General features: G+C 49.1%; 1 protein-coding gene across 5 annotated transcripts; it reads right to left on the reverse strand.

Moving 5' to 3' along the window:
* Positions 1 to 244: 244 nt before the first annotated feature.
* ZFYVE27 (zinc finger FYVE-type containing 27) lies at positions 245 to 12,817 on the reverse strand. 5 transcript variants are annotated; one of them, XM_028730570.2, is made up of 13 exons: positions 12,707 to 12,817; positions 11,310 to 11,513; positions 10,696 to 10,766; positions 10,038 to 10,224; positions 7,565 to 7,660; positions 6,144 to 6,256; positions 4,898 to 5,040; positions 3,513 to 3,584; positions 3,185 to 3,205; positions 2,732 to 2,879; positions 1,707 to 1,753; positions 1,441 to 1,522; positions 245 to 1,162 (listed from the first exon to the last, which is right to left on the reverse strand). In XM_028730570.2, exons 2-13 carry the CDS (start codon positions 11,510 to 11,512, stop codon positions 1,098 to 1,100), a joined length of 1,248 nt encoding a protein of 415 aa, XP_028586403.1. In that variant the 5' UTR covers position 11,513; positions 12,707 to 12,817; the 3' UTR covers positions 245 to 1,097. The 5 variants fall into 5 exon arrangements, with proteins under 5 accessions (XP_028586403.1, XP_028586401.1, XP_028586402.1 ...); XM_028730568.2 differs by having other exon boundaries at positions 12,621 to 12,814; XM_028730569.2 differs by lacking the exon at positions 12,707 to 12,817 and adding an exon at positions 12,214 to 12,605.
* Positions 12,818 to 13,578: the final 761 nt, after the last annotated feature.

Below are 13,578 nucleotides of genomic sequence, written 5' to 3' on the forward strand. Positions count from 1 at the left end.
TCAATAGACTATAGCCTCTATTTCTCAAAACACAGTGGTCTGCCCCAGTCTCCCTTCTTCTGCCCTGCTGCCCCCAGATGCCTTGCTTAATTTGCTCCATCTAGCACCCCCGGATTTGATTATTTCACCTTGCAGATACACTCCTAAGGCTCCACAGCAAGCTTTATGCATAACTAGGACCCCTGTTGCCCATTCCACCTTCATCACATCAAAAGCCATTTCAGACACTACTAGGAGCACTGGCTCCACTTTCCAAGGACGCTATTTATTGGTCATATATATATTTATATATATGCATGTGTGCGTGTGGGTAAGTCTGCTAGAGAGCAGCAAAAATAAACACAAAAAAACCTCTCCTCTCCTGTAGAAAAGATCCACATCACAAGGCAATTGCCTCAATCCTCCAGCTGGGCTTTGTGATGAACTCCCGTTGGCTGTAGCAGCTTCTGCTCCCTCCAACACAGCAAAGCGTCAAAGGGAAGGAAAATGGCAGGTCCAGGTTGGGCCAGACTGAAGAGCTTTGGCTAAAAGCTATCTAGAAAGAGCAAAGTCAATGGTGGGGAGGGAAGAGATGCCATCCGTATCTGACACAGGGATAGGAAACAGGTCCACCTTGGGGCAACACACGTCTGCCTTCTTTACACAGCAGAGCCAACTTACAGATGCCACCCAGAAGAAGACCCAGCTTCCGCTTCCAAACACGCAGCACCTCGCTCAGTAGTGAAACACAAGACAGACACATCTGGCAGTCCAGATACCATGAGCCACCTTGCGAAGTGGGGAAGGCCAGCTTCCTGCTAGGGAAAATGGGGGCAAAGGACTTTTTTGCTTCAAGGTCGAGGAAGGAGGGAGAGCCTACAGTAGTCTAGTGCACAAGTCTCCTACTATGCAGTTAATCATGAGTGCAGGACCTCTCGCCAGCTGCTCACAGAGGGAGGGGGCACACGTGGCAGCTGCACCAGCCCCTTTCCTATTAGATGTACAGGGAAGAGTGGAAGGAGTGCACGGTGCTGTTGCTTCGCTCCCCGCAAGTATCAGCAAATACGGGGTGAGACGCAGAGCGATTTCCGCAGAGGGCAGGGCTCCAGATCGGTTTCTCACTTGACGAGTGCTTGGTTGCACTGCCCGCAGACAAAGACGGTCTCCCGCTGGGCATCAGGGGCTGCAGTAGAAAGCACTGGTCAGAGACTCGGCCAAGGACTGTGCAGCTTTCCACCCACAGAACCCAACAAGTATTTTATTAGCCCTCAGGCACACACCCCGAGAGAGAGAGAGCCTCTGTCCTCTGCTACCTCCCCACTGTAGCATTAATTAGAAACAGTGAGAATTACACCCAGCCATTCCCCCAGAAGGGGAACAGCAAGCGCACAAAGGAGGAGGAGCCGCCTCCCAAGCTGCCTGCCAGAAAGGCCATCTCTCGCTCTCCCACTCCTCACTCACCTGTAGCCCCCATGTAGCTCTTGGGAACTTTGAAGGAACAGCACCTGGAGCAGAAACTGTTCCCACAGTTGCTGCAGCTCCGCTGGAGGGAAGGAAAGAGAGACAAACACAGCTAAAGGAACAAGGTCCCTGGAAGCCATTCCTTCAAATGCAAGGATTCAAGAAGGTCAATCACTGCTGACCAGAGGTCAGGCTTAAGATCCACAAAGCCGGGGAGCAGGAAATGGGAAAGGAGTAGTTGGGGGCATGCTGGGCCAGAGACTCACCCTCTTCTTTAACACAGAGAAAGTGGCTGAACAGCTTGCACAGTTCCCTGCGGAAAACCAGAGAAGAAACATGTAATGGTCAAACCTGGTGCCTCTTCTTCCACCAAATTGCATAGAAATATTGCCCTGCCCCAACGTCTGCCCACAGTCCTTTCCTACTAAAAGCCCCAACATAAGCGACTGCCCCACTAGGCAGTCCAGGAGGCTCATCCAGGTGGGACCACGTGCCAAGAGGGCATCCCACCGAGGGCTGTCTTCAGGACCCTTGATTCCAGGAGATTTGAAATGGGTCGGCACACTGCACCTCCCAGGTGATGCCAATCCTCCACTCCGCAAAGTTGCACCAAGAGCAGAGATGGCCGTAACCCATATAAATGTGGAATTTGGCATCATCAGGATGAGATTCCAGTGTGTCATAAGTGATCAAGTGCTAGACTTGGAATAACAACAAAGACTTGGGCCTGGTACAAATAACCACTCAGCTTCTCTAAGCAGGCTTGCTCATACTTCTCTCTCAGGGCAGAATGACATGTTACACTGGCAAGTAGGAACTCACAAGTCCAATTTCCGGAGGTAATGAAAAAAAGGGAGTTAAGGGGCTTTTTAAAAAAATGTTCGTACTTAACCCCACCCCACCCACACCTTGCCTGTAAAATGATTCTTCTGCAACAATATTTCACAATCAGAAGCAAGCTCAGCACACATATTTTTAAAGCACCAAGAACAATGGCATGTTTCTGGCATCTAACATCAGGCAGGCCTCCTCTGTGGCAGCAACTGGGCCGGAGTCTTCCCATTCTGCCACCCCCTTCCACAACCTGGTGCCCCCCACCCCCGATGGACTACAGCCCCATTAGCCCAAACCAACAAGACCATGCTGGTTGGAGCTGCAGGCTAAAGCATCTGAAGGGCACCAGGTTGAGGAAAGCTCATCTACACAGTTCCCGCTTCAGTCCCAACAAGACAACATGTCCCACGGCACCATCCACTCTTGCCACTTCCACACACCCTCCCAAATCCTGTACCGAGATTGTTGGTTGGGTAGCGCTTCCGCAGCCGCTCCGTCAGCCGTGACACCCTGCTGCGAATCACCTCGTTCTTGCTCATCATGAAGGGGCTGTCAGGAAGGCCCATGTCAAATTCTGCTGAGCAGTGGGAGACGTCGTCATCCTCCTGGGAAGGTGGAGAGGGAAGCTTGTCAAGGAGCGGCTGGTTCACACTGTGCCTACTCTGGGGCAGAAGGACAAGGACGCACTGGGGGGCACCGCCCACTGACACGGCGCTGAAGACAAAGAAAGGCTGGGCTAACCGTGGGCAACACACAAAATGCCAAGCTGGTGGAAGGGTTGCAGCCAGGTTTTCCAGCTTGGGAAGGTGGGCACAATCAGGGCAAAGAACACAGCAAAGACATCAACTCTGCATGAGCAACTGAAGTGAGTTTTGGCTCAAAGGCAGGGTGGCCCAGCTCCCACACTCACCATTACTAGCAGCTGGGTCTCCTGCTCCCGCAGCAAAGAGAAAAGACAAGAGATGGTGTCCAGAAGAGCCCAGCCCAAGCTAGCCTTCACCTTTTATGGTGTACCCATTTCCAGAAAAGCACACTGTCTCAAGTCCCCTATTTCTCTCTCTTCCCCATACCAACATGTTCACTGCATCACAGACATGGACTCTGATGTGCTGCCACTCATGGCCCTTAAGTGACAGGATGAAGGGTGTCCCCTTAAACTTGCTGGCCTAGCAGCATCACCTGACTCCACCATAGCACAGATCAGTCCAAGCCCTAGGAGGCTCTCTTAGGGCACATACCTCAATAGCATCCTTGAACTCATCATCAGGCTCTGCCTCCTCTGCTTCCTCCACACTGCCAGGGGTCAGATCCTATGGGGGAAGCAAACAACGTTACAGCTGGAGGCAGCAATGCTTTTGAATGAAAGTTGCTGGAAACCACAGGAGGGGCAAGTGCTCTTCTGCTCAAATCCTGCTTGCTGACTTCCCACAGTCATCTGGTTGGCCACTGTGAGAACAGGATGCTGGACTAGATGGGCCATTGGCCTGATCCAGGAGGCTGTTCTGATGTTACAAGACTAAGGAAGCAAGGCCCACCAGTCCTTGTAACAGTGGTAAATGAATCCAAGAGGAATCTACACAGATGGCCCCATTCCATCCCAGCTACCCCAATGCAAGAGTAACATGGAAGCTATGAGGATGCATTTCCCCTCCTGACTAGACATAGTTATTTATTACCATGGCAGTTTGTAATACACAAGACCCCAAACAATGCTGGTATGCAGATCCTGAAATGCCTTAATGGGCAGCACAAAGGGAAAACACAGGGACAAGCAGTGAAGACTGCCTGAAGAGCTGTGTGAAGGGAGAGAAGGACATCGCCCTTTTACATTTTCATGTAAACTTAGCTAAGTTGTTTAAAAAAGAGACAGGGACAAGCTGGAAACATTACTATACTTTTAAGCACCAAACTGGAGAAAATTAAGCCAGGTACAATTTTTGAGGCTCCACATTTCAACAGTAGGTTACAGGTGCACCTCCCTATAACCAGCTGCGACTAAAAAGTTTGGGAACTCTGAAAAGTAGCAAGAAGGGGACAGAACAAGGATGGCAGCTGCCCTAAAGAGACGTACCTGTGTAGGCAAAATTGAGGCCCTACTTCTCCAGGGCCAAGATTGGGAACAGGGTCTGGGAGGTTTTCATCCATGATGGATAGCATTACCCCTTTCAAAATTTCTCTGCCACTCCCATCGGGACCTTACTTTACACACTATTGCTTGTGGTCCTCCAAGTGTTGTTGGACATCACCACTGACCAGGCCAGCTGAAGTTGGTGGGGGATCGGAGTCCAACAACATATGGAGGGCCGCAGTTTCCATCGTTCCATATGCTACAGAAGACTGGGAGGTGTGGCGGAGAGATACATGGAACCACAACCAGCAGAAGCAAGATGGAAGTTTGTCTTCTGTGCTCCGGCCTGGGACACATTTCCTAGGACTGTAGATCTGGAATCAACTATGAAGCCACCAGCTAATAAGACTGTTATGCAGGCCAGGATGAACTATGACCTCAGGCATTTCCAAAAGATAAAACAACACTCTCTGGGCACTTTGGATGAGCATATCAATTCTCATTCTACTTGGAAGTGGGCAACACAGACCCGTCTATTCTTCTACCATGCCTTACCTCGGTACTAGTGGGCGTAGGTGTCCGGTCCGGCAGGGATCCAGACCCAACTTCTCCAGCATACAGCTCCACTGGCTCTGGAGTCCCAGCAACAGGCTTGAGGCCCAAACGCTGCTCTACAGCAGACTTCAGCTCCAGCAACACTAGGGAGGGAGAGGAAAAGGGTAATGATTGGACATCCATTAGAAGCTCAGGAAAGCCTTGCAGTAAACAGCATAGGCTTTCAGCACTGGAAGAACAGCATGGCATTCAAGCCTATCTCCAACCCAAACACCCAAGAAGTAGATACTGGCACACCAGCGACCAATGTCCAATGTAGCTAATAGTATTTAAAACACTAGTATGCCTACCTGAATACCCCATGGTTCTCTAGCACTAATCTCACTCCCAGACAGAACTGTCCATAACCCCATAGCTCCTCAGTAGACAGGGGGAAAGGCTGTCTACCACCCCAGTAAATATTCTCCACCGCAGATTTTCAGCACAAAACTCAGGAGACTGGAGTGTTCCCTGAACCGCCCCCCCCCCAATCTCCCCACCCAGATTTGTGTTGTTTGGGGGTGGGTTGCAACTGTTTGCTGATATTCACAGCCCCCTGGCCACTCCTCCAGCATCCTCACAAAACCTATTCAAAGTGAGGCCAGGAAGCAGTGCCTTCACTCTGAGTGGGCACTGTGAAAAGAGCTGTGCTCTGAATAGGTTCGTGCCTGTTTTCACTCTTCCCTGCCACCATCCCACACAAACAAAATTCCAGAATGAGATGCATTCAGAGGGCAAATGTTCACAACACACACCAAAACTGTTTTCCAGCAAAGGACTGTCTCCCTTGTGATAACCCCCCGTTGTCTGCAAAAGGCAGTTTATCATTAGCATCCCAAGGTCTGCTTCCCCACTGGGACACCTCTAAATGGAAAAAGCTTCCACTACTAAGCTGTGCCCAAGGAACAGAGTGACTACTCAGGTCTCTTGAATGCCAAAGAGCTTGTTTATGGGACTGGGGCAGCACAGAAGAGATGCATTTTTTCCTCTCTCATCAAAATTTGCTAGCAGCTACACACTGTTGCCCTAATTTGGAATAAGATAGGGTAGCAGCAGGGGTGGGTGCAACACAGATCTCTGCCTCACACAGATCTACAGCAAAGAAAGCCTTGACCCTGGGCACCCTGTCTCCAGTCAGCTGCTGCAGCTTACTTCCCCAAGGTTCCCATGGAACAGAATGGCACAGGAGAGAAGAGCAATCTCTTACCTTGATAAAATGCCACATTACCCAAGAAAAGGGCATTATTGAGCAGCACAAAGACCCAACATAAGGGCAGCAGGTAGAGAGCACAAACGGAAGCCATCAGCATCCCATAAAACCTGGGCAAAAAAAGGAGCAGAAGGGGCATGACACACCTGGGCATCAGGATGACAGCCAGGTGCCTTGAGAGCACATCAAGCCTGTCCAGCCCCCCTTCACTCTTGGATATGGAACAGAGAGCATCTGCTGGGAGCCTGAGGGCCCCGTTCCTGCCTCTCTCCACCTGTCCTAGGGCGGGCCTAACAGGCTTCATAAGAGCTGCTGCTGCTGCTGCCCAGAAAGGACTGGGGTATTTTTATGGAAGTTTTGTCTTGAGTTTTTACTGTTATTGATATGAATTCTTTGTATCTTTATTTTTATGTGGATTATGTAGTTATGGTTATGTAGTTATTGATGTGTTTTGTTTATTTTTATTACTCCTTTGCTATGTTTGTAATATGTAAATCTTTTCATATTGTAAGCCGCCTTGAGCATTGTTTTAACTGTGGAAAGGCGGCATACAAATAAGATGATGATGACGATGACGACGACATCACCACCCTTTGCATACCTTTCAAGCAAATAACCTCCCCTCAATCTGAACAAACCTGTTCAGCCAGATGCAGCCAGATAGCTTCCCCATGAACACCAGCCACAATATATATGGGCATGGACACCTGCCCAATATGGGGTGGAAGGCAGGGACCCCGGATCCCTGTAAAGTGGCTCAGTAAACAAGCCTGCAAACCCCCCAAAGCTGCAAGGCAGCAATGTCCCAGTGACAGGAGCAAGCTGGCAGTAAATAACACCAAACAAGTTGGAGTTAACTCTTTATTAGCAAAAGCAGGATCTGCCTAATGAGCAATGCAACTCATCATCAGGTCTTGCCCCCATGAAGCAGTTGCTAAGACTGAAGGTCCCCATCTGCTCACAGCTGCCTTGGTTCCCTCCTCTCCAGGGTTTTCCCCAAGCAATCTGAGACTGCACCAGCACAAAACTAACTTCTCCTCCACCCTTTTCATACCTCTTTCTGGGAAACCAGGGGGGAGGGGAGCTTGTCGCAGCAGGAGAGTGAGACACCCTGCCACCTTCCCCAGCCAGACTCTCTCTGCCTCTTGGCTTCCCTCCTCTCCTGCTTCAGCTTCTGCCCCTGATTCTGGATGTCTGTCTGTCACAGACTCTCCCAGCTCACTAAGCCCTGTTACCTGTTCAGCTTCCGACACCTCCTCCTCCCTCTGACCACTCATCATCATTATCCTACCACCAATCCCAGGGCTCTGAGCCTCCTTCCCTTGCAGGTTCCCCAGCTAGTTCCTCCCACTATTCCTCTGCATCCAACCTGCCCATGACACCTAGCTCCCATGAAGTATTCCTAAGGCAACACTCACTGTGAAGAAAGAGAAGGGTTCTCCCAGTAGATGATGCGATAGACAGCCTCACATCTGCCACACAGTCGGCTCAAGAGGGCCTCTAATTGGATTAAGCTGGAAAAGGAGATCACAGCAGAGTTAAACATGTTCCTCAGGCCCCTCTGCTCACAACCCCACAGCCGCTGCAGCAACCTATGCCCAAGCTGCTTCACAAATGGAGAAAAGTGATCCCCAGCCCCTCATTCAGTTCAAGAGAAGGGTTGGAGTGCAAAAGAAGATTCCCTCATCCACACAGGGCATAATTAGGAGGAGCCCTGCATAGGATGAACCTCCTATGCCAGCTAGCTCCAGGCAGGCAAGCTGGATACAGTAAGCACCTGTGTAAGTTTAGCAAGAGGGATAAAAACCAGCATGATTTGGAGTCCAGCACTCTTGTATGTGGAGTATAGGAGACACTGGGTTCAAACCCACTGCTGAGGCAATCTTGGGCATCTCTTTCCTATAACTTCAAATCTGAATAATGACAACTAACTTCAGAGTTGCCGCAAAACTAACAGTGCAATCCTAACCATGGCTTGCCTGGACCCTATATACTAAAGGGGCATGTAGTAACATGCTCTTAACTTTTAGATGAAAGAATGCAGACTCCCATAAAGAAAGAGATTTGAGTTCACTGGCTACAACTCAGCGAGTCATATGATGGATAGGTTGGCCATCAGGCTCCAATGCCTTGTGCAAAATGCTGACGAAGTGCCTACTGGCATGGTCAGCTTTGGGTGGGGAAGTAATGGGGAAAAGGAGAACTTGCCCTTGGATTCCAGCTGCTTCTCCCTATCTAAGTTGCAGGTCTCAAAAAAATGAGCCGCTTTCTGAATTCACAGCACTCTGATAAAGTGTTATGTCCTGATAAAACATCGATCAGAGCAGTTAACCGTCAGTCCCTGGCATAGGAAAATTCTAATGTCTTCTAAAATTTGACTTGCAAATCCTTGTCTGTACAGACACGCTGAAGTAAAACAATATGTTAATAAAAAAACCTATTTTTAAAAAATAATAGTAATCAAAATCCATTATTTCTTAAACAAAAGGATGCACCAGTAGTGTGTCTTCCTCATAAGTAGGTAATAAATGTAGTAAATCTGAAGTAACGGTTGCATTTAGTTGTGAATCAATATGTTTTAATAGCTCTATCGAGCAGCAAAAACACCCATTTCTTGGGGAAAATAACTGTACAAATGGAAAAGTTGATTAAAATCAATGATTTAAAAATGAGGCTTCTTGCCTGGTGATTGAAATCGATCCACTGTCCTGGAAGGAGGATGCATACTTTGCGGCATGGGCAGGAAAGTCATGTAAATGCTTAGTAACTCTTCCTCCTGGAGCCACACTCCCAACTAGCAAGGGTGTGCAATGCCCCCAAAGGGTGAACGGCAGTAGTGCAGTAAGGCACCTTGGAAGGTAGCTAATCTAGAGGAGGAGTCAGCACTGCTCTCCCAGAGTTTCTTAAAAGTGGGGTCACCATTATCTTCCACACGCACAACGTTACTGTGCAATTATATTTCCCACAGTCATGACACAATTCTTGCCCGACAGCAATGATGAAATGGGTAGCACCTGCAATATCATATGGACTATCCTTAAATATAGTCCCAACCTTCCCCCTCAACCACTAAGATTTGACACAAATGCCAATGTTACTGGCCAACTGTGTAATGCATTTGTTAGAATGCTGTGGGCGGAATCTGTGATAGGGTCCATTTGGGAAGACACTGTCTGCCCACCCCCCAAAAAAGCCTCCATGACACACACTGGCCTGTGCTAGTGCCTGTGCAGCTGTTTACTTAAACATTAAAAGATCAACTCTGTGCAGTTGTGCACAGCTCTTCAGCTGCACAAGTGCATGGTTGAAGAAGAAGCAGAAGAAGAAATGGATTATTGTGCCCTACTGGGCACAGCTTCAGAGCTATGTAGTTGTGCACCTGAAATATCCTTGTGTAAAAAAAACACACACACAAATGATTGGGAGAAATAAAAACTCAAAAGGAAAAATCAGCTGGTAAAAAATAGATGAAAAAGTCATTGTAAGTGAAGAGGCTGAAATCATAGAAGACAAAAGAAGGGGAATGGTGGAATACCACACAAATTGTGACACAGAAGGGTCACTAAATTAGTTCTGCGGGCTAAATTGCTCCCACTATTCAGGGTAACAATTGCACATTACTTATCTACAATGGAAATATCCACACAAAATACAGAAAAATGGCTACAAAAATCAAACAAGAGAAAAACACAATGAAGAGGTAGAAATCTCGATCTTGCAACGGGTTGACTATTAAGCCCAGTGGATTCAGAACAACTGCAATATTCACCATCAAGAAAATAATGTGTAGTGTGAACAAGAAACCCAAGCAGCATCCCTCCAATCACATACTTCAAAGGGATCCACCTACGGGTCAACACATTTTCTCCATCCTTCCCTAAGAGCACTTACAAGCCCTTCACTTCAGCCACAGCCTCATGTCGTGCAAGCTGAACTTTCCTCACATCTTCACGCCGCACACTGTGGTACCTACGACGTGCCAGCTCTTCTTCACTCAGACGGATGCGGCATGTCTCCTGCAGGTAGCCCAGCAAGGCTGGCACTGAGACCAGTAGGACGCAAAGCCCATACCACGCAGCTGCAATGAAAGGTGGAATAGATGCAGAGATCATTTTACCACCCCACTGTTTGGCCAGTCACAACACACCTGTACCACTATCACCTATAGCTCAGTGGTAGAGCGTTTGCTTTGAACAGAGAAGTTCCCAGTTTCAATCCCTGGTATCTCCAGGTAGGACGGGGAATGTCTTCTTTCTCAACACCTGGAAAATTGCTGCCAGTCACTTTCAACAACGAGCTTGACATACCAATAGTCTGACTTGATATAAGGCAGCTTCCTATGTACTACCCCATAAACCACCTGAAAGGAGGCCCATCTGCCTGCCAGTCACTCCATTTCCTTACTACCTCTCACAGTTGGTACTGCTAGCCCTCATAATCTGCCCCCAATAACACATTCCATTTCCCACAGGATCAATCCCCCAAGGCTCACATCATACCTGAAAGGAGGCCTATTGGGTCCCCAGCACAAAGGTCCAACATTTCTCACCTTCACTAAGAGTTAGCAGCAGAAAGTTGAGGCCCAGGCAAGTAAGGAGGGAGCAGAGAGGCATCTGCCAGCTGTGAAACATACATGATAAAGCATTTATTGCCACTCCAAAAGGATATTTAGCTGTACAAATGAGGTATGAACATGAGAATGGTGGCGATGGAAAGGGCAAGCCTAAGTTTAAGTCTCAGGTCATGGAGTACATTAACTTGCCTTGAGCACTGAAAAAACGGTATATACCGTAAATAAGAAATCAAATTAGATTGAATGAAGACAAAAGCAAGGTAAGGGTAGGGTATTTTTTTAAATGGGGGGATGTTGCAATCAGCCATAGACACTAGCCAAGCCACAAATGCAGCAGCATATCTTCTTTAAGCCCAACTGCACACAGTGTTTCCCATGCTGAATACTTGGTATCTCTTAGATCAAGTAAAATTAAGTATTTGGCCAGGAGGACTCATCTTCTCTCTTTTTTCTCCCACTTGCAAAAGTGAGACTTCCAAAGAGCCTGTGTTTTTCTGCCCTCCAACATGGCAGGAGACAACAAGTATTTTTTTCTCTAGCTCCACCACAACCATCACCCACAAGGTGCAACTAAGTAGTTGGGCACCAACCTGAGGAGGAACCACACCCCTTCCGCAATATCCTGCAGTGGTTCCAAGTACAGCTCCAGTCGCTTGTAGGATACTACTAGATTGAAGAGATCCAAGGAAGGGGGCTTGGATGGCAAAGGAGAAACTGGTTGGGAATCGGAAGCCGTGGGGCTGTCCAGTCCATTCCCTGTGGTCGCTCCACTCTCACGCTCTGGAACCTGCATACTGTAGATGTGAAAGTTGAGAGGAATACCAAAAAATGAACAATAAAAATAGTCAACTCTTCCCCACCCCTAGTGTGAAGGAAACAACAGAGATGACCTTTGGGAAGGGCAGTGCCCACATCCCCCCATGCAAAGGAACTGCATTCACTATGACTGGGCAAGTCATGAGAAACAGAGATACCTACAACAGGTGTCACTTTTGCCCCATTGAGGCCCCAGAACCTGCATGAAAGGGAGAGTCAACACACAAATTGTCCCAAGAGCTGCAGAGCCATGGGAAAGCTCCTCAAAAGCATCTCCTCCTTTTGCAAACAACAACGACTGCAGCCACCTGGGAGTCAGGGTGGGGAAACATCCCCTGTAACCCTATGCCATATATACCAAAAGGCATGCAGACTGTGCTAATTAATCTGGCCTATTAATTTATTTTATACACCCACAATTGCAAGCACATATTAAAACATATAACCATAAACATGCATCAAAAGCACAGAGAGAATCCATTCTTGTAATCCTCTTTAGCTACTCTGGCAGGGTAGGTCCTGGGTGACAAGGAACAAGCAGCCCACTTTAAGTGCTACTCTGAATACAGCATCCAAGAATGTGGGGTGCATCTGAGACACAAGAGGAGCACGTTCAGGTGGAGAGAGGAATGACCAGATCATATTCTGCAACTTATTTGATATTGGCAATGTCACTACCTGGGTCACTCCGGGTGAATCAAAAGGGGGAAAACAAGACAGCATGGGATGCTCCGGCCTGCTAGCTCAGTACTTGGGAGGCAGGCAAAATGTCTTCCTCCAGACAAGGAGGTTAAAATGACCAGCTTCTTCTCTCTTCCCCCGAGGGGCTCCTGCGCCATGGCAGGCAGAAATCCAGCAGGTGAAGCGCTCTCTATCAGATCCTCCCAGCGTAGGGTAAGCTTCATCTGCTGCACTTCCGCACATCGCGGCGCAGCAGCCCCTTCCCGGAAAAGAAAAGAAAAACGGGAATTCAGCCTTTGACGAGCTGGACCCCGGAGGCTCCGGCGGAACAAGCGCTCCGCTTGCGGGGCAGCCACAGAGCTCCGCCGGAGGAGGAGGAGGCGCCGCCGGCTCGTCCCACCTACCTCTACACAAGCGGCCCACAAGCCCTACGGCCCCAAATAGGGCGAAAGGGCGGAGCCTCCCCTTCCACGTCCAACCTCGACCTCACCCGTCTGGCCAACACCGCTGCGGCCGCCGACACTTCCTGGGCAGAAGGACCCGGCTGTGCCTCAGCTCCGCTGCGCAGCTCACGCTTCAGGGAAGCGGCGGCCTAATCCGCCCACCTGAGGCAGCCGGCCAATCAGAAGCGCGGGAAGCGGCCGCCGCCGCGCGTGTCCTCTGCTGGAAAAGCTGCAGCTCCTATTGGACAAGAGCCTCCCGCCGCCAGCCTATGGGAGCCTTCGTACTTCTTATTCGCCGCGGGCCGCTTTTTATAGGCTCTGTGATTCGTCCCTTCCTCGTCTCTGAACCGCTTTTTCCGCCAGTCGTTCTGCCCACACTGGCTGGCAGTGGCTTTCTAGGATTTGAGTCAGGGAGCTTTTCCCAGCCCCACCTTGAGATGCCAGGGATTGAACCTGGGACTTTTTGCATGCAAAGCAGATGCTCTATCGCTGAGCTACGGCCTTTCTGTAATTTGACCTGCCTTGGATGCTATGCACTTTGACCTGGGTGTGGGGATCAACTGCTGTTCCACCTCAGACAGCAAAATGTCTTGGGCTGACCTGAATCTTCCCAGAGGAACTCGCTGAAGTCCAGAAACTAGCACTAACCGGCCCTGAAGTCTCAAAAGAGCTTCAGTAGCTCATAATATTCACTGAAGGTTATGGTATCCCAGCGAGCCTATGGCATGGCTTTGTACATGCTCCTGGGAAATGGTGCAGTGACAGGGTGTGATTTTTGTGATCAGACTTGTGGGGCACAAAGCAGGCTTCCGTGGTCCAAGACATGGCCATAGCCAGGATTTATGTTAGGGAGGGAAGGCAGAACCTCAGTTAAGTATTTTTATTGATTTATTTGATTTAGGGGGGCGGCTGTTCCGCC

This window comes from Podarcis muralis, chromosome 6, assembly GCF_964188315.1.
Source record: "Podarcis muralis chromosome 6, rPodMur119.hap1.1, whole genome shotgun sequence".
Classification (NCBI taxonomy): Eukaryota; Metazoa; Chordata; class Lepidosauria; order Squamata; family Lacertidae; genus Podarcis; species Podarcis muralis.